At 53.9% G+C, this 21,657-nt stretch overlaps 1 protein-coding gene across 1 annotated transcript in view; it reads right to left on the bottom strand.

The window, feature by feature from the left end:
- Positions 1-3,603: 3,603 nt before the first annotated feature.
- The window catches only part of DKK3 (dickkopf WNT signaling pathway inhibitor 3), a 38,406-nt gene continuing 20,352 nt past the window's right edge, over positions 3,604-21,657 (bottom strand). The window contains exons 5-8 of the mRNA XM_081098899.1: positions 7,757-7,849; positions 6,849-6,993; positions 5,943-6,099; positions 3,604-5,038 (exon numbers count right to left, since the gene is read on the bottom strand). Of these exons, the coding sequence (XP_080955025.1) occupies positions 4,819-5,038; positions 5,943-6,099; positions 6,849-6,993; positions 7,757-7,849 (615 nt within the window). The 3' untranslated portion in view covers positions 3,604-4,818. The remainder of the gene's footprint in view (positions 5,039-5,942; positions 6,100-6,848; positions 6,994-7,756; positions 7,850-21,657) is intronic.

The raw sequence follows: 21,657 nt of genomic DNA, 5'->3' as shown, positions 1-21,657 counted from the left end.
CCAGCAGGTCCTACCAGACAAGCACTCAATTCCAAACAGCACTAGAGTTTATGGAACTTGATTTGCCAACCTCCTGCAGGCATGAGGCCTTCCTGTGAAATATGTACTATTTGTCCCATGCTGCCCTGGTCCTCACCGAGCCTTTCACCCTTATTCCATCTTCCATCCCTCCCTCTCGGGATGAGTGCTCTTAGAGTCTCGCCTTTTTGCCTCTGTTCCACTCTGCGTAGCTGCTCCAGCACGCCACCTCTCGCCCCTGGTGCTGCTCTGGTCAAGTGGCAAGTCAGCAGGACCTGCAGCTTCTGCACTGCCACCCCCCACCCTCCCCACCCCCCGCCCAGCTCTCCCCCAATGTGTCAGTAGCTCCCGTACACATTTCGTGCTTCTCTTGAGTTTAGCTAAAGGAAGAAGTCTAATTCCCCCCCCCCCTTCTTGGGAGTTCGAGGGAAATAGCCTGTTTTCAACACACTAACTCCCCCCAACAGGGATTTCTTACCCCCTTTCCGGTCTATCCACAGAACAGTTGTGCGGCTGCTGAAATGCACCTCAGCAAGACCTGCACGGAGGGACCTGCTCCACAGCTGTTGGCCTCTGAACTTTGAAACCAGTCTAGCAATCAAAGGCATCTCAGAATAATCGAGTTACGTTTCTAAAGGCGATAGACCACAGGAACACTTAATACCCCTTTTCTGGTCCCACCCCACACCACAGGGTTCTATTTTTTAAAAATATATTTTTGATTTCAGAGAGGAAGGGAGAGGGAGAGATAGAAATGATGAGAGAGAATCATTGATTGGCTGCCTCCTGTACGCCCCACACTGGGGACCAAGCCTGCAACCCGGGCATGTGCCCTGACCGGGAATCAAACCATGACCTGGTTCATAAGTCGATGCTCAACCACTGAGCCACTCAGGCCAGGCCCCTTGCTTCTCTAACTCTCATCCTTCTGCCCCGTATCCCTTTCTCCTGTGTCAAAAACCTAAAGAACCAGGCTCATGAGGCAGGAAAAGCCAGGCAGGAGGGGGAAAGAGAAGGAGAAGGAACTAAACAGAACCCGCAGCCACCGTTTCTGTCCCATCACACTCCTCCTGCTCATTCTGCAGCCTTGTGGGTGAACAGGCCAGCATTCTCGTCTGCGAGGAAGGTCAGGACAGACAGAGCCTGGTCCTCATGCCCAAACATGGCATTTTCCAGTCTTGCTTTTAACAGAGCCGTACACTGGGCTTGGGAACGTGGGTGGGCTGGGTTCACAAAGCTGTAATTTGTCCCGCTTTTGGCTTTTGTTCATCATGCCAGTGTCTCCTGCATCAGGTAGGAATGCTCTGGGCTTCCAATAACAGAAAAAAATAACAGCACCTTTATAATAACCTTGGTGGTTCATTCAAAACGGACTCCAGATGTGGCTGATAGCGAGATTGCTTTCCTCTCCAATGCCATCCAGGACCCGGCCATCCCCCTGTGGTAGACAGAATAATGGCCGAGTGATGTCATCATGGTTGGGACTTCACCGTGGAAGAGTATTCTGGGCTATCTAGGTGGGCCCAATTTAATTCTGAGTCATTAAAAGTAAAAAACCTTTCTCAGGGGCAGGGAACCAGACGACTCACGAAAAGCACTCTACCTATTGTTGTTGACCTTAAAATATATTTTATTGATTTTTTTACAGAGAGGAAGGGAGAAGGAGAGGGATAGAGAGTTAGAAACATCAATGAGAGAGAAACATCGATTCAGCTGCTTCCTGCACACTCCCTACCTGGGATGTGCCCGCAACCAAGGTACATGCCCTTGACCGGAATCGAACTTGGGAGCCTTCTGTCTGCAGGCTGACACTCTATCCACTTAGCCAAACCAGTCAGGGCTATTGTTGACTTTAAAGAGGAAGGGGGCCATGTGTCAAGGGGTGAGAGTGACCTCTACAGGCTAAAAGAGGCAAGGAAATGGTTTCTTCCCCCAAGGCTTCCAGTGAAGAATGTGCCCCACCTCACACCACCTTGATCCCCAATCACTGACCACAGATGGCTCCCCCAGTGCCCAATAGCACATCCTGAACCCCTGAACTCCAAGGCAGGGAACCGGGGGTGGGGGTGGGGATGGGGGTGAGGCCTTCTAATTTATGCCTCTTTTCCTTTGTCAAATAACCCTTCCCAGAAACCTGGGTCATCCCTAGCTGCATGGGCAGCTGGGTTTTCCAGCCTCTGTAGTGGGAGAAGGGCAGGGAACAGGGTTGTGAATAGCATTGGGTAGCTGAATCTACAGCATCTACCCTATCGTCTTTGGCAGGAACTCTGGCAGGAAGATTCACGTACCAAACTTCGCCTAACCCTTACCACATTCCATTTAGATTTGTAAGGAGATACACCAGCTACTCTGTATGTGGATTTCAGCCAAGTATTTTGCAAAGCCTCTCCTTTGCTTATATTTTTCTGGCTATGATAACAAAGTAGAGCAAGATAATATACCCGCATATAAGCTCCATGAGGAAGGAACCTAGTTTTATCTCATTGTCTCCCTGGCACTAAATATAGAGCCTGACATATAGTAGTTGCTCAATAAATTTTTTGACTGAAATAATTTTCAGCCTCTTCTCCATTTTCTCAAGTGTACCTTGTCTTCCAGCCACTATGAATTACTTGCTATTTCCCCTACATACTCTCCCTCCTCCTTGCCTCCCTCCCTCTGCCCATGGCCCAGATGCCTTTTCCATTCCTTCTGGCCTCCTAATCAACTCCTATCATCTTTGAGAGCCAGTTCCCAGGCTAAGTCTCCCGAGCCACATTCTTTGAGGCACCGTAACATTCTGTTACGATATCGGTTTGACTGCTTATGTGTTATCGGTGCTGGGTTTAGTGTATCCTTCATTAGGCTGTGATGCCTTCAGGGTAGGGACCCTATCAGGATCAACTTGCACCCCCAGAGTATATCACAGCACCCGGTTCTGAGCAGGCTCTCTGTAAATATGTTGAATAATAAGAATGTACAATAATGATTTTAACATTCAACAGAGCTCTATATTTAATCTTAAAGTTATCACTTGATCCTGTGTATCCTGTACTTCATATTGTTTTTGACTTCCAGCTCTATCACTTAACCTTTCAAAGCCGCCATTTCTTCATCTGTTACATGGAGAAAATACTCATGAATTCAATGAAGATTAAATGAGGTAATATAGGCAGCCTGCCACCCAGATGACCTTAATACACAGTAGCTTTATTACAGTCGTGTGATGGCCCCGAGCTGTTTGATTAAGGAACGCTACCAAGAAAAGGGACACACACACTCCATTTACTCTTTCAGAAGACAGGGCAACGTTGACACTCTTACAACTCACTCCCATCCCCGAATGGTTAACATTTCTAAAATATTTTGATGCTGAAAGAGGTGTGCTTCAGTTGTCTGGAAAGTGTACTTACCTGGAAGAGATGCAGGTCATTTCTATTTTTTTTTTTCTAGATGAAAGGGTTTTTATATTTACTCAAAGTCAAAAGGAAAAAAGTCCAAGAACTACAAAAGAAGAGTTTAAGTGATTTATGCTCGATTTCTAAATGCAATATATGTGTGTATACACCACTTAAAACTCAAAGAAAGCATGCTTATACAATCAGGTGCAACTTTAAAATTTAATAACTCTGGACGAACACATGATGGAAACAGTCCGTGGCACCTGAAAAGATCGTCTGTGGCACAGCACACAGTTCCGCGCTCAGTCTGGGCACTGCAGCCATGTTTCAGAGCCGTGCTTGGTGTGATGTTCTCCATGTGGTTGCTAATGGCTTGCAGTTGCTGGTAAGTGATTTTGCAAATTTCATTTATAATCCTGGCCCCACAATTACCCAAGTGTTGTTTCTGGCAAGTTAACTTAAATATTATGCTCCGATCATGTACCTTCAGAGTGACTAATGTAGCTAACTGCCGCAGGGGACAGTGGCAATACCTCCTGTCTGGTAGAGATGTAGGAGCTAGTTTGACCTCCATTCCAGATGTGCCTCAGAAAAAGAAAAATTTCATTTTTCGTCTTTGCCGGAGGTGCTTTTGGTGGCACCAGGGCTGGTGGGGAGCAGTGGGGGAGCACTGGGCTTGGGGTCACACTGGGTGAAATCCTGCTATGCTTTTCACAAGCTGTGTGACGTGGGCAAGCAGCTTGACATCTCTGAGCCTCTAAGATGCTGACGGTTGGGGAGAACGACGCCCCCTTCGCCAGGCTGTGGTGACAGCAGGACTGGATTGTGGAGGTGAAACTGCTTACCTGGCACGGAGGTAGGAGCTGAGTGGCTGCTAAAAAGCTGAATGCATGTTACTCAGAGGACCACAGAACGTTTCCCCTGAAGGCACAGCGTACCTGTGCCCGTGTGAAGAACTGCATGAGAGTTTCATTTGGTGATTTTTTGCCAGGTTTATGTTTGCTAAACAGGGCACTCTTCTCCACGTGTATAAGCATCAACATTTCCCCAAAGCTCGTCATGAGGAAATTCTGCATCCTTTTCTATCCCCTCCTTGGGGGCAGGGGGTGCACAGAACAAAATGGCATGTGCCATCTGCCAACCAGCGGCGGCAAAGCGGCCACCAACTGGACCTGTTTAGCAGCCCTGTCCCGCCTTCACCCGCACCCGGTGCTCCCCCAGGCAGCAGAACTGGGATGCGTGGGGTGCATTGTGGGGAGCTGGACAAGTGCGCGGCACCTCATCTTGTTTCAAGCCGGAGGGATAATGTTCTGGGAAGAGGCCATGGAAAAAAGCCTGGTGAGCCAACACCTAGAGGACACAGCTGGGGAAATAAATTAGCTACGTCTATTGCACGTCTACCCGCAGGACAGGCCTGGCTCTAAATCTCATCTCCCTCCAGCAGCTCAGCGGTGGCATCGGGCTCCCCGAGAGCCATTTCCACCGACAGGCTCCTCTCCAGGTCCTCCAGCTCCCGGCGCACCTCCTCAATGAAGCTGCCGTCTCCATAATCTCCGGGGGCCTCTCTGGGCACCAGGCTCTTTCTGTCCTCCTCGTGGCCCCCCACGAAGGTCGGCTTGCACACGTAGACCAGGCTGTGGCTGGGGAGAGAGGGCTATGGCTCAGCCAAGGGCCGTGTCTCCCCAGGGCCACAGCCAGCTCTCAACTTGGGGAGCCTGGGCCTGAGACAAAGGCTCTCCTCATACCCCCCAGTCTCCTCACCTACACGACCCCTCCTCCAGCATCTCTTCAACCGTCTGAACCGCCTGCCAACATCTTGCCTTAGAAAAGATTGCTGAGGGCGCTCACTTTCGGAGAATGTCCTCGAGGGGCAGCCCCCAGGGGCAGGCCCTGAGGACAGGGGCGTCTGAGAGTTTCCAATCCCACCCCCACCCCCCATCTGTGACAGTGGGACAGGGCCTAACCGCCTCCTCTGCTGCGCCTGGGGGAGCCCTGGGCCTGTGGGCAGGGAGGGGGTGTCTGCCCAGCCACCCAGGCCTCTGCTGGCAGAGAAGCTGGGTAACAGATGCTGAGAGGCCTGGGAGGAGCGCACTGAGGAACGGCCATGCTGCAGCCCTGGTGCTTCTTGGTCTCTCAGAGCCTCCAACCACGCTTGGTGCCCCCACTTGGGGCGGGGCAGGCCCTCCAGGTTTCCCTCCTAATTCTCTGCAGGCGCCTGCTCAGCTTGTCCTTTGTCTAATGGGCCTGGGCTCCCCTCAGCCCTCAGCGCTCCTCCCTCCACACCCTCTTCCCAGGCCACCCACTCCCGAGGCGTCAGCCACCATCTAGATGCACCCCAATGCTGTACCCCTCCCCCCAGCCACACCGTCTCCTCAGCCCCAGTTCCATCGGACTGACCACTGCTGATCCCTCCATCAGGAAGACCAAGGACACTCACATCAAACCTATCCTAAATGGAACCCACTTTCCCCTGCTCCCGCGTCCCCAGTGGGTGGCACCTCATCCCCTTTTGGCCCCTGACAAGATGGGCAGGTGGGGCCTCACCTGTGAGGCTGGCAGAGGAGGCCACTGGCGCACGGGCAGCGGTCCAAAGCTCCGTCGGGCTCCAGCTCCCAGGTGATGAGGTCCAGGAGCCGGCTGGCAGGGTCATGGCAGAGCTCACCCTCCACGGGCAGGGGTGTGCACACGGGGAACAGCAGGCCTAGAACCAGCCAGAAGTCACCCTGCGCCCCAGCACCAAGGCAGGCACCAGGGGAGGGAGAAATGGGGTGCAGCCTCCCACTTTCCACCCTCAACCCCCATGTGGAGGTTAGGCTTGAAGTGGAGAAGAAATAAGATGGCAGCAGGGGCTCAAGAGAGAATGAGCTGGGAAGGCTGGAGCAGTTCAGGAGGACTGCCTGGAAGAGGTGGGCTTGTGCTGGGCTTTGAGGCCAAAGGTCGGGAGAAATTAACAGTGGCAGAAAGGTGTTCAAGGCTGGGGCTCAGCACCAAAAAAAGCCTGGGGTTGGGCTCAGGCCGGGGCAGTGAGGCTCCCAAATGGGCCAAGCAGTGGAGAGAAAAGGAGGGACGGCTCAGCTGGTGCTGGCCAAGGCTTGGAAGGTGGACCGGGGAGTCTAATTAAAGTGACAGGACAGGGGTGGCTGCCACTCCCAGAGGAGTATTATCCAGAAAGCCGTTCCTGAGGAAAACTGCAGGAGCAGAGGTACCAGGTGGACCAGGGGATGGGGAAGGTGCCCAGGGCGAGGTTTTCAGAAACGCCTGCAGGAGGGGAGAGGGCCTGCACTCACCTCGCCGGGGAGGGGCAGTACGCATGGAAGCCAGGGAAGAGGGGGCCGGTCAGTTCACAGGACACAGGACTGGAGCCAGCGCTACCTCAGGCTGGGGAGTGCGGGGGAGGGGGCGCTGGGGCTTGGGACAGGGCTCAGCCTGACCCAGGACGGGGCCACCCACCTCTCTGGAAGGCACAGCACAGCCCGGGCTGGCAGTCCCTCTGGTTGTCGCAGATGGTCCCGTTGCTGCCTTTGGTGGCTGTCTCGGTGCAGTGACCCCAGACACACAGCTGGTCTCCACAGCACTCACTGTCCCGGGTGCAGACCTGCAGGGAGTGGGGGAGCACACAGCCCGCTCACAGACCCGGAGAGCCCAGCCTGCGGCCGCCCAGGGGAAAGCCTGGAGACACTCAGGTGAGCTAACCACATGGCCCCCCTGTACGGAGGAGGACACTGAGGTCCCGGTCGGGGAGGAGGGGTGCGTGGAGGTCATGGGAGCAGAGGTGAGGGGTCAGCACGCTGGGAAAGGGCCCTGGGGGAGGCACGAACCCGAGTCTCCCGCCCAGCTTGAGGCTCTGCCTTTGCAGGATGTAGCGCCTTTGTGGCTGTGCCCTGCCTCCTTCTCATTAGGTCCGTGGGTCAGGAAGGAGGCGGCTTAGGGCCGCAGGTGCAGGCAGCACTGTGAGTCTGATAAGCTGATTAGATTAAGGCCCAGGCCCGGGAGGGCCAGGTGAGTGGTCAGGCACGTGGGTGCCGTGGGCCTGGATCCCACGTGGGGATGCAATTAGAGAGCAGAGCTGGTTCCCCCCTGCCGTGCTCAATGATGGCGCCCAGCGGGACAGCCGGGAGGGAACGCAGCTCCAGCCGCGGCGGGTGGAAAACAGGGCTGCCTGTCGTCCAGGAGGCTGGGTCTGCAGATGGCCTCCTGGTCACTCCAGGAGTCAGCCCACAGGATGCTGTGGCGGGATTCCTCCCAGTGGGGACCCGGTGGAGCTCCGGGAGAACCGGGGACAGAGGGCTTCTCCCCAGGGCTCTTTTCTGGGCCCCCACGGCCCTGGTGCTGCAGCCCGGAGGCCTCTGGACACTCACTGTCTGGTGGTCCCGGCACGGCTGGCAGGTGTACTGGAAGCTGGCAAACTGGCAGTACTTGCGGGACCCGCAGTCCTCGTCGATGATGCACTCCTGGGGGGTCGGGGAGGGGGCAGCTTCATCAGGAAAGACCGGTCAGCTAGCCCACCTCACCCAGGAAGAGGAAGCCCCACTCATCCCCCCACCCTCAGCTCTCAGGCTCAGGGCCCAGAGACAGGCTCCAGCACCCCTCGGGCTGGCGGGCCTCACCCACACAGCACGGCCAGGCTCCTGCCCTCTGGGACGCCACACCCAGCTCAACAATCATCTCTGTGTGCAGCCTCCGCGCGCACACCAGGCTGGGGAGCGCGGAGACCAGGGCCATGCTTCTGCTCTGAGCAGATGGATTTCATAAAAGGAGCTAATGAGTTGCAGGCCCTGGTGGCGGCCCAGGAGGAGCTGGAGTTCATCAGGGCCTTGCTGACTGAGAAGGAAAAGGGTGGCCACAGGGAGCCCACATCAGGGTCCTAGGTCTGGGGCTCACCAGGGCAGCCGCCAGCTTCCAAAGGAGGAGGGGACACGGCTTGCGTTCTCTTCACCCCCCCCCCCCGCCACCCCACCCACCCAGGCGCTTGCTCATGGCTGCCAGCCCCACTTGGCTGGAGAAATGGAGAGAAGGAAGGAAGGGACTCTGTCCAGCACCGAGGCCCAGAGAGGGAGGTCACGGGAGGGTCACTGTGGTCCTGCCAGTCACTGGTCACTGGGCTGTGTCAGCGCAGACCTGGGCCCTGGCAGCCGCAGAGGAAAGAAGGGCAGGAGTGGGGAGGCCATGACAAGAGCCACCACCGAGGACCCGTCACCCCGGCCAGCACAGGCGGGGCTCGCCCAGCGGGCAGCAGTGGGGATGACTGTTCCCTCACTACGCTCTGAAAGGGGAGGCTCAGCGAGGCCGACAGGCCCAGGATCATACAGTCACTTCAGGGTAGGGGACTCGCTCCACCACTAGCCCTTGGGAGACCGGGCTCGGGGCTCCGGATGCCGCCTCAGAGACGGGGGGGGGGGGGGGGGGGGAGAAAGATCCGCCTGCGGCAGGGATTCTGGGCCCCAGCAAACCTTCTGAGGTTCTGAGGGGAGGGCATGCATGGGGACGAGGCCAACTTGGAGGGGGCGTAGAAGTCACCACCGGCACCAGGCCCCGGGGTCCCCAGGGCCTCCAGAAGAAGCAGGGGTTGACACCCAGCATAATTGAAAAGCAATTTCAATCTTTACTGTAAGTTCTTTTAAAATGTCAGAGGAGAGCATGTTGCCTGCCTCCGCAAAATGACCAAACATTGCTCTTCTCTGCGTCTCCCAGTGTCTGACTCATCCGTGTTCCCATGCCAGCAACCCTAACATGTCAGCGTGCCCCCGGCACTGTTTCCCGCGTGAGAAAACTGCGGCTCGGGTGGGGGTGGGGGTGGGAGGGCTGCCGGAGTCAGAGCTGAGCTGGGGCTGGGCACTCCCTCTGTCTGACCCCAGAGCCCAGGTGGCCTGAGAAGCCCGCTGGGCTGTAAGTGAACCTCCAGACGAGCCTCGTCTCAGCCACCACGCGCCCTAGACAGAGACTCAAGCCGGCCAGTTCAGCGGAAGCGTCCTGACCTTTCCTCCCAGGGAGAACAGCTAGGGCAGTGGCTCTCAACCTTCTGGCCCTTTAAATACAGTTCCTCACGTTGTGACCCAACCATAAAATTATTTCCGTTGCTACTTCATCACTGTAATGTTGCTACCGTTATGAATCGTAATGTAAATATCTGATATGCAGGATGGTCTTAGGTGACCCCTGTGAAAGGGTCGTTCGACCGCCAAAGGGGTCGTGACCCACAGGTTGAGAACCGCTGAGCGAGGGGATGGGGGGAGGGGGCGGGGCACAGGCATCCGCGTCCTCTCTGACCCCAGCCACAGTTGAAGCACTGGGGTGATATGAGAAGGTCCTTGCCCTCAAGGAATTTATTGTTCTTTTTTTTTTTTTTTTTTTTTTTTTTTTTTAAGGCAACCCCACAGAAAAGGAGCCAGAGGGTATAACAGACAACTCCTAGGAACAAAGTCACTTTGCCTCCACACCCAGAAGATGTTTGACCTCACCAATAATCAGGAAGATGCAACCGCCAAGAGCTTTCACTTACAATGAAAACGGTTAGAAAGGCTGGTGGTCTCTGTGGTTGAGGAAGACTACCCTCCCCAAGTGCCCACATCCCACTCCCTGGAACCTGCGGACCCGTCACGTTACATAGCAGGGGGCCTTAAAGTCACAGGAGGAATGGAGGCTGCTAATCAGCGGACCTGATGATAAGGAGAGGCGCCTGGATTACCCAGGTGTGCCCAGTGTAAGCTAAGGGGCTATGAAGATGGAAAGGGGCAGAAACAGGGTGATGCCACGGGGGAGGACTCCACCAGCCCTCCCAACACCGCTGGCTTAGAAGATGGACCAGAACCACAGGCCAGGGAACAGACTGCCCTGCCAACACAGAGTTCAGTCCAGAGAGACTCCTGCCAGCCCTCTGACCTACAGAACCGTAAGATAACAAATTCCTGTTGTGAACTATGGGAAGCTGTGCAGGGGCAATAGGAAACCGATGTGATAGCCGATACTGGTAGGGATTTGAGGAAGTGGGCAGTGCCAGACACTTTGGGGGACATTAACCTTTAGCTGGGTGTGTTTTTGCAGGCAATTCATCAACACCTGTCACACATTTAAATGCTTGTCCACTGTGACCCAGTACTTTCCCTTCCAGGTGACCACCACCCTCGGAAACTGTCCACATGTACACATACCTGAGTCCAGGGATGTTAAAGGCTACACTGTGGTAGTATTTCTAGTCCAGAAGTAATGGAAATGCCCAACAAGAGGGGGCTGATTAAACTGCTGTGTGGTCATTTCATGGGAAATTGCCACCAGACAGACATGAAAAAGATGGAGGTGGTTCTTTGCTGTGGAGAGCGGCTACAGTGTTTGGACAGGTTCCAGCCTTGGACTGATGAGAAGGCACAGACCTCTCATGGCCACGTGCAAGTCCCAGCTTGGAGGGCAAAGACCTCCCAGCACAATTATAGCCAAGAGCTATAGCTACAAGCTTGAACCTATGGTCCAAACACGTGGCCACACGTGCCTGAGTGATGTGGGCTTGACAGAGTTCAGGTGCATGTAGTTGAGTAGGATTGAAACCCACAAGAATGTTATAAACATCTTGACCACACCCTTACTGTGCCTTGTGGAATCTGGCTATAAAATACACAGCTTATAGTCCGTAGCACTGTTGCCAGCTCTCTATCAGAGAGGGCAGCATCCCACCCAGACCCAGCTTTTATTCTCTTGTCTGTCTTTTCTCAATCCTTCACCGCCCCCACTCAGGCTCCCTGAGCCTGGCTGAGCTGGCTCGGCACATAAGGCGCCCAATGTGGCACTGAGTATGCCATGGCCGTGCCGGCTCACCACACTTTGCATTATCATGTTTACATCAGTAAGTAAAAGCAAGTGGGAGAACCATGAAATCCCATTTTGTGAAGCAGAATAACAACATATATGATACGTGCCTGTGCCTAGCACAGTGCCTGGTATATAGGGGCAGATACGTGCTGAATGGGTAAAACCCGTTATTGTGGTGAACAGGCTAACAGAATGCTGATCATTAGCAATGATTGGGGGACCAAAGCAAAAAACACACACCTTCCATTAATTTGGCTTCTCATTTCCCAAGAATCCTGTCAACGCAGAATTTTCACTACATGCTTCCTCTTCCAGATCTCTAATTAAAAAAGATATGAGCTAGGACTTCCAGCACCAATCCCTGTGAGAGTTTACAACTCTCCATCAAGAAAAGCACACATTCATCCTTAGGAATACGTTCCCTTCCCTAAGCTGGCTCCTATGCATGACAGAGCATTCCCTGCAAAGCCCTGGTGAAGGAATTTTTTTTCTAGCTATGGAAAATTTTTTGGCCTGGAACTTTGCCAAAGACTTTTGAAAAATTGAAAACACCGAAGCTACTGGTTTCCTTAGCTGACGTGGTTTTGCTGCCTACAAGGGCTGGTAGGTGAGTCCAGCGTGACTTCCCTTTGAGAGAGTGCAGAGCTTTTGTTCTAACAGTCTGCGGCCTGTTTACTGTGGATGCGCGTTCCCAGCATCCCCTACCAAAGCTCTTTAAGAATTGTGATCATACGGCAAACCTTGGAACTCCAAAGCATGACCCTAGAGGCCAGGAGGGCACAAACTGTGAATCCTGGTTTTGCCACTGAATAGCCGTGTGGCGTCAGTGCTCTGTGAACGGTGGCCATAGCAGCAGCAGCTGTGCATCTTTTACACCGGCCCCCCCCCCCCATGCCTGATTTCGCCGGGAGCCCCCTGCAAAAAGACAGGTCCAAACAACAGGCTAGTGTCTCCACCGACAGCCCTCCAGCTCCGACCCTGCCCTCACTTGGGGGTTCCACATCTAGTCCTGACTTATCTGCATGCAGGGTGTGTCTGGATCCAGCAGCCTGCATGCCCAAGGAGTAAAGTGCCTGGGGCAGAGGGGCCTCTTGTTGTATGAAGACCAGGCTTTCCATACAGTAAGGTTGTTAGTTGGGGGTCTCTCCTGAGGACCCCTTACTTACACTTAGGGGCAGGGTCCCATCTTTCCTGGTGTCAGAGACCTGGGAACAGGTCAGGTCCTCCCTCCTGAAATAGAACTGAAAGGGTAGGAGGGGAGGACGTGGATGCCCCCCCACCACCACCACCCCCCCCCACACACACACACACCAAGCAGAGCTGAGAAAAACAGGATTTTCTTCTTTTCAGTAATCTCAGTTTTTTCTATCTGTGCTCACGTGTTACACTCACATGTGGGCCAATGTCTTAAGGAGCCTCAGCACCCAACTGGGCACAGGGTGTCTGAGAAGGTGAGCCCTGAAGTAGGAGGCTGTGCAGATTCTGGGTTTGGGGTACCTCTCGGACCACTAGGACTAGAAGGGGGACTCCATGCTCCACCAAGGTGAAATTAAAGGCACAAGGGCAGAAGGTAGGGTCACCTGAGTGCCCTGGAGCAGGAGGGGGAGGTGCCATGCTGGGCCCCTGCCCTTCAGAGCCCACGACAGCAACCCATGGCCTCCAGAGAGTCCTGGCACGCAGGGCGACCAGGGCTGCCACTCGGCACAAGTTCTCCTTAATCCCTCTCCACATGGGTCTTATTATCCACACGTCACAGATGGGGATGCTGAGGTTTAAGGTGTAGGGTCTGTCCAGAGTCAAGCCAGTGGGTCTGACCCTAAAGACAGGCTTTTCCCCCCTCTTCCTGGAAGCTCATTTTCCTCTCCCTTCAGCACTAATCTGTCTCCTCAGGGGACAGGACTAGCCTGAGACAATGCCCTGGGCCCCACACATCCCCAGAGACAGCAGGCAGGAACTCAGGGCCAAGGCCACAGCCCTGGACGTCTGGGTCTCAACGTCACTTGTGAGCTGGCTCCAGCAGCTCCTCTCTGGTCCCTGTTCTCCAGTCACTTCCTGTCTGTCCCGCTGTCTGTCCCGCTCCCCCCTCCCATCCTGGGGGGATGTCTGACGTCTGAGGCTGGCCGGGACTGAAGCCATTGGAGGACCAGTCTTTGTTGTCCGGGGAGAGCGCTATATTTAGAAAGCTCTGGCTGGAGCTGCCGGCACTCTGTTCAGATGCCGCAGGAGGGGGGCTGGCGGGAGAGTTGGCAGAATGCTGGGCCTGGACATGGCTCTGGTGCTTGGACACTCTCATGAAATAGTGGAAAATGGCAAAGGAGCTGTTCTGTATCTTTGATTTTCCCGTTCGGAGTTTGTCAGAGGAGAGCAGCTCCAAGGAGGCAGGAGTTCAGAGGGAAGTAAGCAGCGCCTGACCCCGAGAGGCCGACCTTGCGTGTAGGTGTGGGCAGGTGGGGCGTGGCCTCTCCGAGGCCCGTAGGCCGCCACGCTTCCCTCTCACACTGGCCACGGGCACTTTGCCACACGCCTCCGGAATCCCAGACATTCTTGTGCTCATGAGGCCCAAAGGAGGAGCCACAAGGTGGACCCTCCAGGGCTGGGCCGCCCATAGTCTCCTCTGGAGCCCAAGGCTTCAGGGGAAGGAGGGAGGCCTCAGGGCTGTGCCTGCTGCAGCTGAGGCCGGGAGGGCCGCCGTGAAGGTTCAGAGAGCACCTGCTGTGCGTCTGACCCCATCTCCCCCAGCAGGTGCTTTGCACACAGTCGCCATCACTCAAAGAATAAAGAAGGAATGGATGAATAGATGAATTATTGACCAAGCTCCATTTTGCAGATAAAGGAAATTGAAGCTCAGAGCCCAAGGTCACTGAGGGAGTTTAAGAAACAAAGAGTCAAACCCATGTCCATCAGACCCCCAAGCCTAGGCTCCCTCCTTCCACTGCACCCTGTTGCCTCCAAATACAAATGAGACCACATCAAACTACAGAGCTTGTGCACAGCAGAAGAAACCAGCATCAAACGAAAAGGGAGCCCACTATATGGGGGGACATATTTGGCAATGAAACATCTGATTAAGGGGTTAATTTCCAAAATACATTAAGTTCTCATATAACCCAGCAAAAGGAACACAAACACCCCAATAAAAAAATGGGCAGAGGACCTGAACAGACACTTCTCCAAAGAGGACATACAAATGGCCAAGAGACATATGAAAAAATGTTCAACATCACTAATCCGAGAGATGCAAATTAAAACGACAATGAGGTATCGCCTCATACCTGTCAGAATGGCTGCCATCAACAAATCAACAAATGAGAAGTGCTGGTGAGGATGTGGTGAAAAGGGAACCTGAGTGCGCTGCTGGCGGGAATGCTGACTGGTGTAGCCATTATGGAAAATAGTGTGGAGTTTCCTCAAAAAATAAAAAATGGAACTGCCATTTGACCCAGTGATCCCACTTCTAGGAATATATCCTAAGAAGACTGAAACATCAATCAGAAAGGATATATGCACCCCTATGGTCATAGCAGCACAATTTACAATAGCTAAGATCTGGAAACAGCCCAAGTGCCCATCAGCAGATGAGTGGATAAAAAAGCCGTGGTACATCTACACAGTGGAATGCTATGCAGCTGTAAAATAGAAGGATCTCTTACCCTTTGACACAGCATGGAGGGACCTGGAGACTATTATGCTAAGTGAAATAAGCCAGTCAGAGAAAGACATGTATCGCATGATCTCACTTATATATGGACTCTAATGAACAAAATTAATTGATCCAGAGACATTGAAGCATGCCACAGATTGACGAATTTCAGAGGGAAGGGGGTGGGGTGGGAAGAGATTAACCAAGGTGAGCAAGAGAAGCCCCATATTATAGACAAGGAAAGCCAGGCAGTGACATGAAGTCCCTTACCAAGGTCTTAGGTAAGAATTGGCAGAGGCCAGCACTTGCCAAACCCACCCAGTGCTCTATGGAGATAAGGGCAACCCTGGGAGCTGGAGGCTGGGGGCCCAGGAGGGGGCAGGAGGGGGCTGTGTGAGACAGGAGGCCTCTGGGGATGGCAGGAGAAGGGGGCTATTAGTTCTGCTTCTGTGGGAGGGCAGGGTCCCCGAGGCTGAGCCCTGGACCAAGGTGCCTAGAGGGTTAAGAGCAGTGCTGAGGGAGAAGAGCAGGAAGTCTCCCCTTCATCCACAAATCAAGTGGGGTGCTCAGGTTCCCTGAGTCCTTGTTGACCTTAAAAGTAGGCCAGTGGCAGGAACCTATAGAACACAGGTCTGCCTTGCTCACAGCTGGAGGTTGCACCGGAACCTTTCCACCAGCTCAGGGCAGGCATGGCCCTGAGGCTCACCACAGGCTCTGGCCTGACCCACAATGCAGAGCCCGCCCTATGGAAAAACCCAGGCAGGAGCCAGGCGCTGGTGCCAGCTATTCTTATGCTGAAGTCCAGTGTCTGCACAAGCCCATGTCTCCTGGGGCTGCTCCAGCCAGTTCTTCCTCCCCAGTCTTTCAGCCCTGAGAGGAGAATGCGTCCTCCAGCCGCTGGGCATCCAGGTGTGGAGACCGCTCCCTCCCACCCCCTCAGCGCCAGGATCATTGCAGAAACAGCCCTGGAGTTCCCTCTCCTCCTGCTCCCGCCCCCTACACAGCCCCCAGGTCCCACCCCGGGGGTCCCCTCTCCACCAGCCTCCTGGGGAGACCTTCAGGGATGGAGGGGGGTGCTCCGGAACAGGGCCTGTTCCCTCCTCAGGGACCCTGTCTGCTGCCAGGCCACACTCACAGGCCTTCCCCCACTCTCTTCTAGTCTCAGTGACGTTGCCGTTGGCAAACTTACACCGCATTTCATTCCAAAGGAAACGTCTCATGTGCCCAAGTCCTTTCTAGCCAGATGAGTGCTATGGCCCCTCCTGAGTTAGCGCAGTGGAGGGAGGGCGCCCTCCCTACTCCCCCCCCACCAATGTGTCCAGGGCTTTAGGTCTGCAGGGCTCCCATGCCCCATTCCAAAGGCACAGAGTGGGGACCACTGGCCTGAGTCTGGGGTTCACCAGGCACCCAGTTAGCGCTGCATACTCAGAAGAGAGCTGCTGTTCCAGTCATCAAGAACCTGACAGCAACTTCGGGTTGAAAGCACCAACAGTGTCCTGCAGCACCTCACAGCGTGGTGCAGAGGCCGGGCTCAGGACACCAGCCTCTCTCCCTCTCCACGGGCTCCCTGCCGCAGCCTGCTGACTCACATCCCTCACCGTAATTGTTCTGCAAGCTGCTCCTGCCCAGGGCCCGGGAGGACACTGAGGTTCGACTAATCTGATCAACACCTAATGGGAGGAGACAGGCTGCCCTCCAGGCCCGGGGAAGGGGCAGACTGTGTCTGTGGCCCTGGCATATAAAGCCATGTGACCAGGTGGCATGAATGAAAAACCAGGTGTATCCTCAGGTGGCCTGGCAGAGGGCCTGCGGTTCCATCACTGGGGCGCTCTCCGCTCTGCCTGTACCCGGAACCTAGGAACTGCACTCACAGCATCCACCGCCCAAGGCTCAGTTCTCACTCACTCTGATCCCTCAGACACCCAACCTGGCTCCAAGCTTGGCAGGGCACACAGAGCCCTTCAGGGCCAGTCTCCAACCTTTTTCCAAGTCTGATTTCCTGACCCACCCCAGGACCCAATCCTGGTCCCTGCTTCTAGAATAGCAGTTCTCAACCTGTGGGTCGCGACCCCTTTGGGGGTCGAACGACCCTTTCATAGGGGTTGCCTAAGACCATCGGAAAACACATATATAATTACATATTGTTTTTGTGATTAATCACTATGGTCAATCTGTAAGAATGACATTGGGGGTCACCACAACATGAGGAACTGTATTAAAGGGTCGTGGCATTAGGAAGGTTGAGAACCACTATCTAGAATGCCCTCAGATTCATCTTTAAGAAGCAGCACAAATGTCTCCTCCTCAGTGAAGCCCTCCCTGACTCTCCCCACTGGGCAACTGGCGCCTGTCTCCTTGGTGCCCTCAGTATCCTCCCCTGTAAAAGGTGGGTGAAAATTAGAACACGTTTAGGCTCGAAGGACCAACAGCTGCTTCTAAGACTTGTCAGGACTCACTGGGAAAGCCGAGATACAGGCTGGGGGCATGGTTCTCTCAGCAATCTCGGGCAGTTGCAGAGCAAGGAGGCCAACTCCACATCCCTCTGCTTAGAAGCCATACGGCTCAGTGGCTGATCTCATGAATTCCTTCATCTCCACCTTGGCCCTCTCTGGCTTTGCCCACTCTACTGTCTCTTTGGCCTTCCGGCTGCTCTTCAGGCCAAGCAGGTTTGATGCTATTTTCCTTGGCCAGACACCTCTGCCCTCGCCGTTCAAGGGCCTGGCAGGGCTGGCGTTCCTGTGAAGCCAAGTGATTTGTTGTAAAGTCTCGGTCCTCGCTGCTGGGTGTCCCTGTGGTTCTGACTGGTGTCTGAGGCCACCCCCAACCCCAGCCTTGACCCCATGGGGAGGGTCTTTATGTGTTTTCTCTTTTAAAACAAATGTTCTGGGCAGTGAATGGCAGGCATCAGAAGCAACATCTGGGGGTGAGGGTGGCCCTCCTGGCTGTGCTGCATCTGAGGAGCCACGAGCCCCCCTTGACGCCAATGCATCAGGGCCTGGAAGGAGATACTGGATTTGTGACCAGCCCTCCTGGGGGAGAGGGCAGGTCTCCAAGGGGAGCAGGGTGTGGGGTGTCACTATGACAGGTCTCCTAGGAGACAACTCCAGGAAGTCCTGACAGGAGTGTCTATGGGAAGGCAGGTCTTGGCTCTTGTTTCTCACAAGCTTTTTGTCGCTGGTCCAAAGGGCTTCTCTGCTTTACCCCTTCTGACCTCTCATCCACAAACTCAGCCACCTCAGAAGCACCCCCCGCCCGCCTCCTCCCCCTCCCCCTCCCCCACCCCTCCCCCTCCCCCCCTCCTCCTCCTTTTCTAGTTTGGGGCTGAAATAGTTGCCTGGCTCACATCTCCATCCGCATCCTGCATCCCCTCCGCCTCCAGTCCTGCCAGGCGCTGCCACTTTCTCGAACACACACAACCAGAATCGGAGCCCCCCTCGGTGCAGCATCTGCTCCAGACAAACAGCCTTTGGCCTTGGAGGACAGCAGAGCCGTTGCCATGGCAGCAGTGTCTGGGTCTTTATGCTTCCAGACTAGGAGACCATGGCCTGTTACAGGCTAGGACAGTGGTCGGCAAACTCATTAGTCAACAGAGCCAAATATCAACAGTACAACAATTGAAATTTCTTTTGAGAGCCAAATTTTTTAAACTTAAACTATATAGGTAGGTACATTGTTATTAACTTAATTAGGGTACTCCTAAGGCAGTGATAGTGAGCCTTTTGAGCTCGGCGTGTCAGCATTTTGAAAAACCCTAACTTAACTCTGGTGCTGTGTCACATATAGAAATTTTTTGATATTTGCAACCATAGTAAAACAATGATTTATATTTTTGATATTTATTTTATATATTTAAATGCCATTTAACAAAGAAAAATCAACCAAAAAAATGAGTTCGCGTGTCACCTCTGACACGCACGTCATAGGTTCGCCATCACTGGCCTAAGGCTTAGGAAGAGCCACACTCGCCAAAGAGCCACATGTGGCTCGCAAGCCGCAGTTTGCCGACCACGGGGCTAGGACGATGCTCCCGTGACTATGGCGAGTGGGGTCCAATCAGGGCCTTGTGGGGTAGCCACAGCTTTGCTAGAAATCTCCTTACTTCTAGCAAAGCAATAACAGCAGTAAACTTAGTCACATTCACATCATTTACCTGTACCCAACAAGCCTGGCATTGTGCACATGATTGGCTGTGTGACTCCTTCATTCCTTCAAGGGAAAGAATAATGCAAAAGATGAAGGGTAGAGGGAGGGTAGGTTTCAGGGTCATGGTACAAGGGTCTGCTCATGCTTTTCAGTAATTACAAACAGCTCCTGCTCAGCTAGATTGGGGTATATTCAGGACCCTTCCTCAGTCATTGGGGATGGAGTTTCTCCACATCTACCCAGTTTCTTGTTAACTCTTTCCTAATGAGTCAGTGAGTTGACATGGCCTAACCCAACCTCTTCAAATTGTCTTTCCTTTGTCTTGGCAAGAAAAAGTAATAAATATACCAGCCCCTCCTTACTCTTCGCACTTAGAGATGGTGCCTATACAAGACCTAATGTCTCAGAGTCGGGTATTCTGAGACTCAGTCCGTCGGCCCATATACTGGGGAGAACTGGGGAGTGACGAACCTGGATCTTTCTCCTCTTCTTTGTCCATCCCATGGGCTTGGGCCTGGGTTCTTCGGTGGAGCAGGTGAAGTCTTCTCTGAGCAAGAATAGGCTCTGGGGGTGTGGCATGTGGTCCTTCCTGACACATCAAAGACCTCCAGCTGGATGTCTTGTCTGTGTCCTTAAGCCAGGCCACTGGCAAAATAGGCCTCAGAGTGAGAGGAGGTCAGGAGACACCCCAGAGGGCACCTTCACACTCCCAAGCTGCAGCCAAGGCCTCGCCTTCCCTCCCCTAACCTACACTAGAGCCCTAAGCTTCCCACCTGGGCCACGCGGGCGTCCCACAGCAGATCTGAGACCACGTGCGCACCCTGCCTCTGAGATGGACCCTGACCCCAGCATTGCTGGTAACCAGAATGTGTCTTCTCGTCCTTAGAGCTCAGACCACCTGTATGGAGGCTGGCATTATCTGGGAACACGGGGGTTCTACTCCCATCTACAAGGATGGGGATTGCACTCCATACAGATTCCCTCTGCCCGAGAGGCCATGTCTAAACCTGAATGAGCAAGAGGCCCCAGAGTGGGCAATGGCCACTCGCCTTTGTTTAAACCAGGGGTCTTAATCTTTCTGGTGTCATGGACTCCTATGGCAGCTACCTGGGGGCCATAGGCCACTGCTCAGAATGCATTTAGATGAATAAAAGAAGACACAAGATTACAGAGGAAAAGGATTACACTGAAATACAGTTATCAAAATACTTTGAGACACAGTGGGGTTTCTTCTTTGTTTTGTTTTTCCCTATCTTCACCTGAGGATATGTTTATTGCTTTGAGAGAGGGAGGAAGGGAGAGACAGAGAAACATCAATTGAGAAATATTGGTCGGCTGCCTTGTGCCCCGACCGGAGATCAAACCACAACCTAGGGATGCACCCTGACAGGGAATCAAACCCACAACCTTTTGGTGCACGGGATGATGCTCCAACCATCGGAGCCACCTGGCCAGGGCCAGATACAGTGTTTCATGGGCTTCTTTACTCACACTCCGAATAGTAAGATCTACGAGCAGGTCTGACAACAATCTTAATTTCTAAGTAGTGATGAGCATAAATGCTATTGAAAGACACTGGCAGCCACAGTAAGAGAATGTGAAGCTCTCCGTGACTGCTCCTGGGGACAAAGGCACTGCTAGGGACACTGTGGCCCGCTGCCTGTGTTGAAGATTGGAGGAAGTGCTGCTTTAACGTAAGGGGAAACAAGGGTGTGATTTCCCCCCACCGCCCTATCCAGGGTGAGAGGTGGCTGTACGGCATATCCAAAGTCAGGAGCCACTGCTGTAGTGCCTGCAATTTATCGCCCTCTTTTAAAAATACATCTCAAAGAATTCCTCCAATTTCCTTTAAAAAAAATAGGAAAAGAAGAAAGTTTAAATCAACACAAAGTTGTTTTCCCCTTCGCAGAAAAAAGCCACCTTCACAGCCCACTGCCAGGCCGCTGGGTGGGAGGGCCCCCTGGCATTCGCCCTGCGCCTTGAAGGGACTTCCAGCCCCCTCTGTCCGGGCCTCCTTCCTGCCCTTGGCACTAATTCCTTCTCTCCCCCAGCGCTACCCACAGAGTTCTGCCACAGTGAGGACTAACAAGGGGGCTTGTGGGATTGTTCACCTTTTCAAGTTGAACCGTGTATGTTAATGAGCCTGAACAAAGCCTTAATATGTTCCAGGCATGAACAAACACGCTTTGGCCTCATTTCGCTCACAGGCAGCCACGTCTTATTTGCTTCACCTGGGAGGGATGGCAGGGAACACGGAAGGCTCCGGCTGCGTGCAGTGGTGGAGGGAAGGTGGTGTGGGCACACGAGACACCCCAGACACCTTGGAGCCACCCACCGTCTCCATGGCCCCGGTGCTGCCGCTGAAGTGCCAGCACCAAGAACCCACCCACACCCCCTGGTCTGCTCCAGCTCTCCAAGCCCAGGCCCAGGCCACAGCTACAGAAAGGACCCACTACCCCCACAGTGAGCTCCCCAAGTTTGCTTCCCTCCTCGGTTCTCCCTACTGGCCAAGCCTGGGTAAGTCATTTAATAACACTGGGCTGCTCATTTATAAAATAGGGATGATCAAACCCAACCAATGCTGTTGCCAGGAAGGTGATAAGTGGGTTCATATACCATGGCATCTGCCGGAAGTCAGTGACCTTTGGTGACTTTCCCGTCTGACCCCGGTGTAAG

This window comes from Myotis nattereri (assembly GCF_964212035.1).
Source record: "Myotis nattereri genome assembly, chromosome: 9".
NCBI lineage: Eukaryota > Metazoa > Chordata > Mammalia > Chiroptera > Vespertilionidae > Myotis > Myotis nattereri.
Note: the sequence above shows the minus strand (reverse complement) of the source record. Positions and strands in the feature narration are given on the sequence as shown.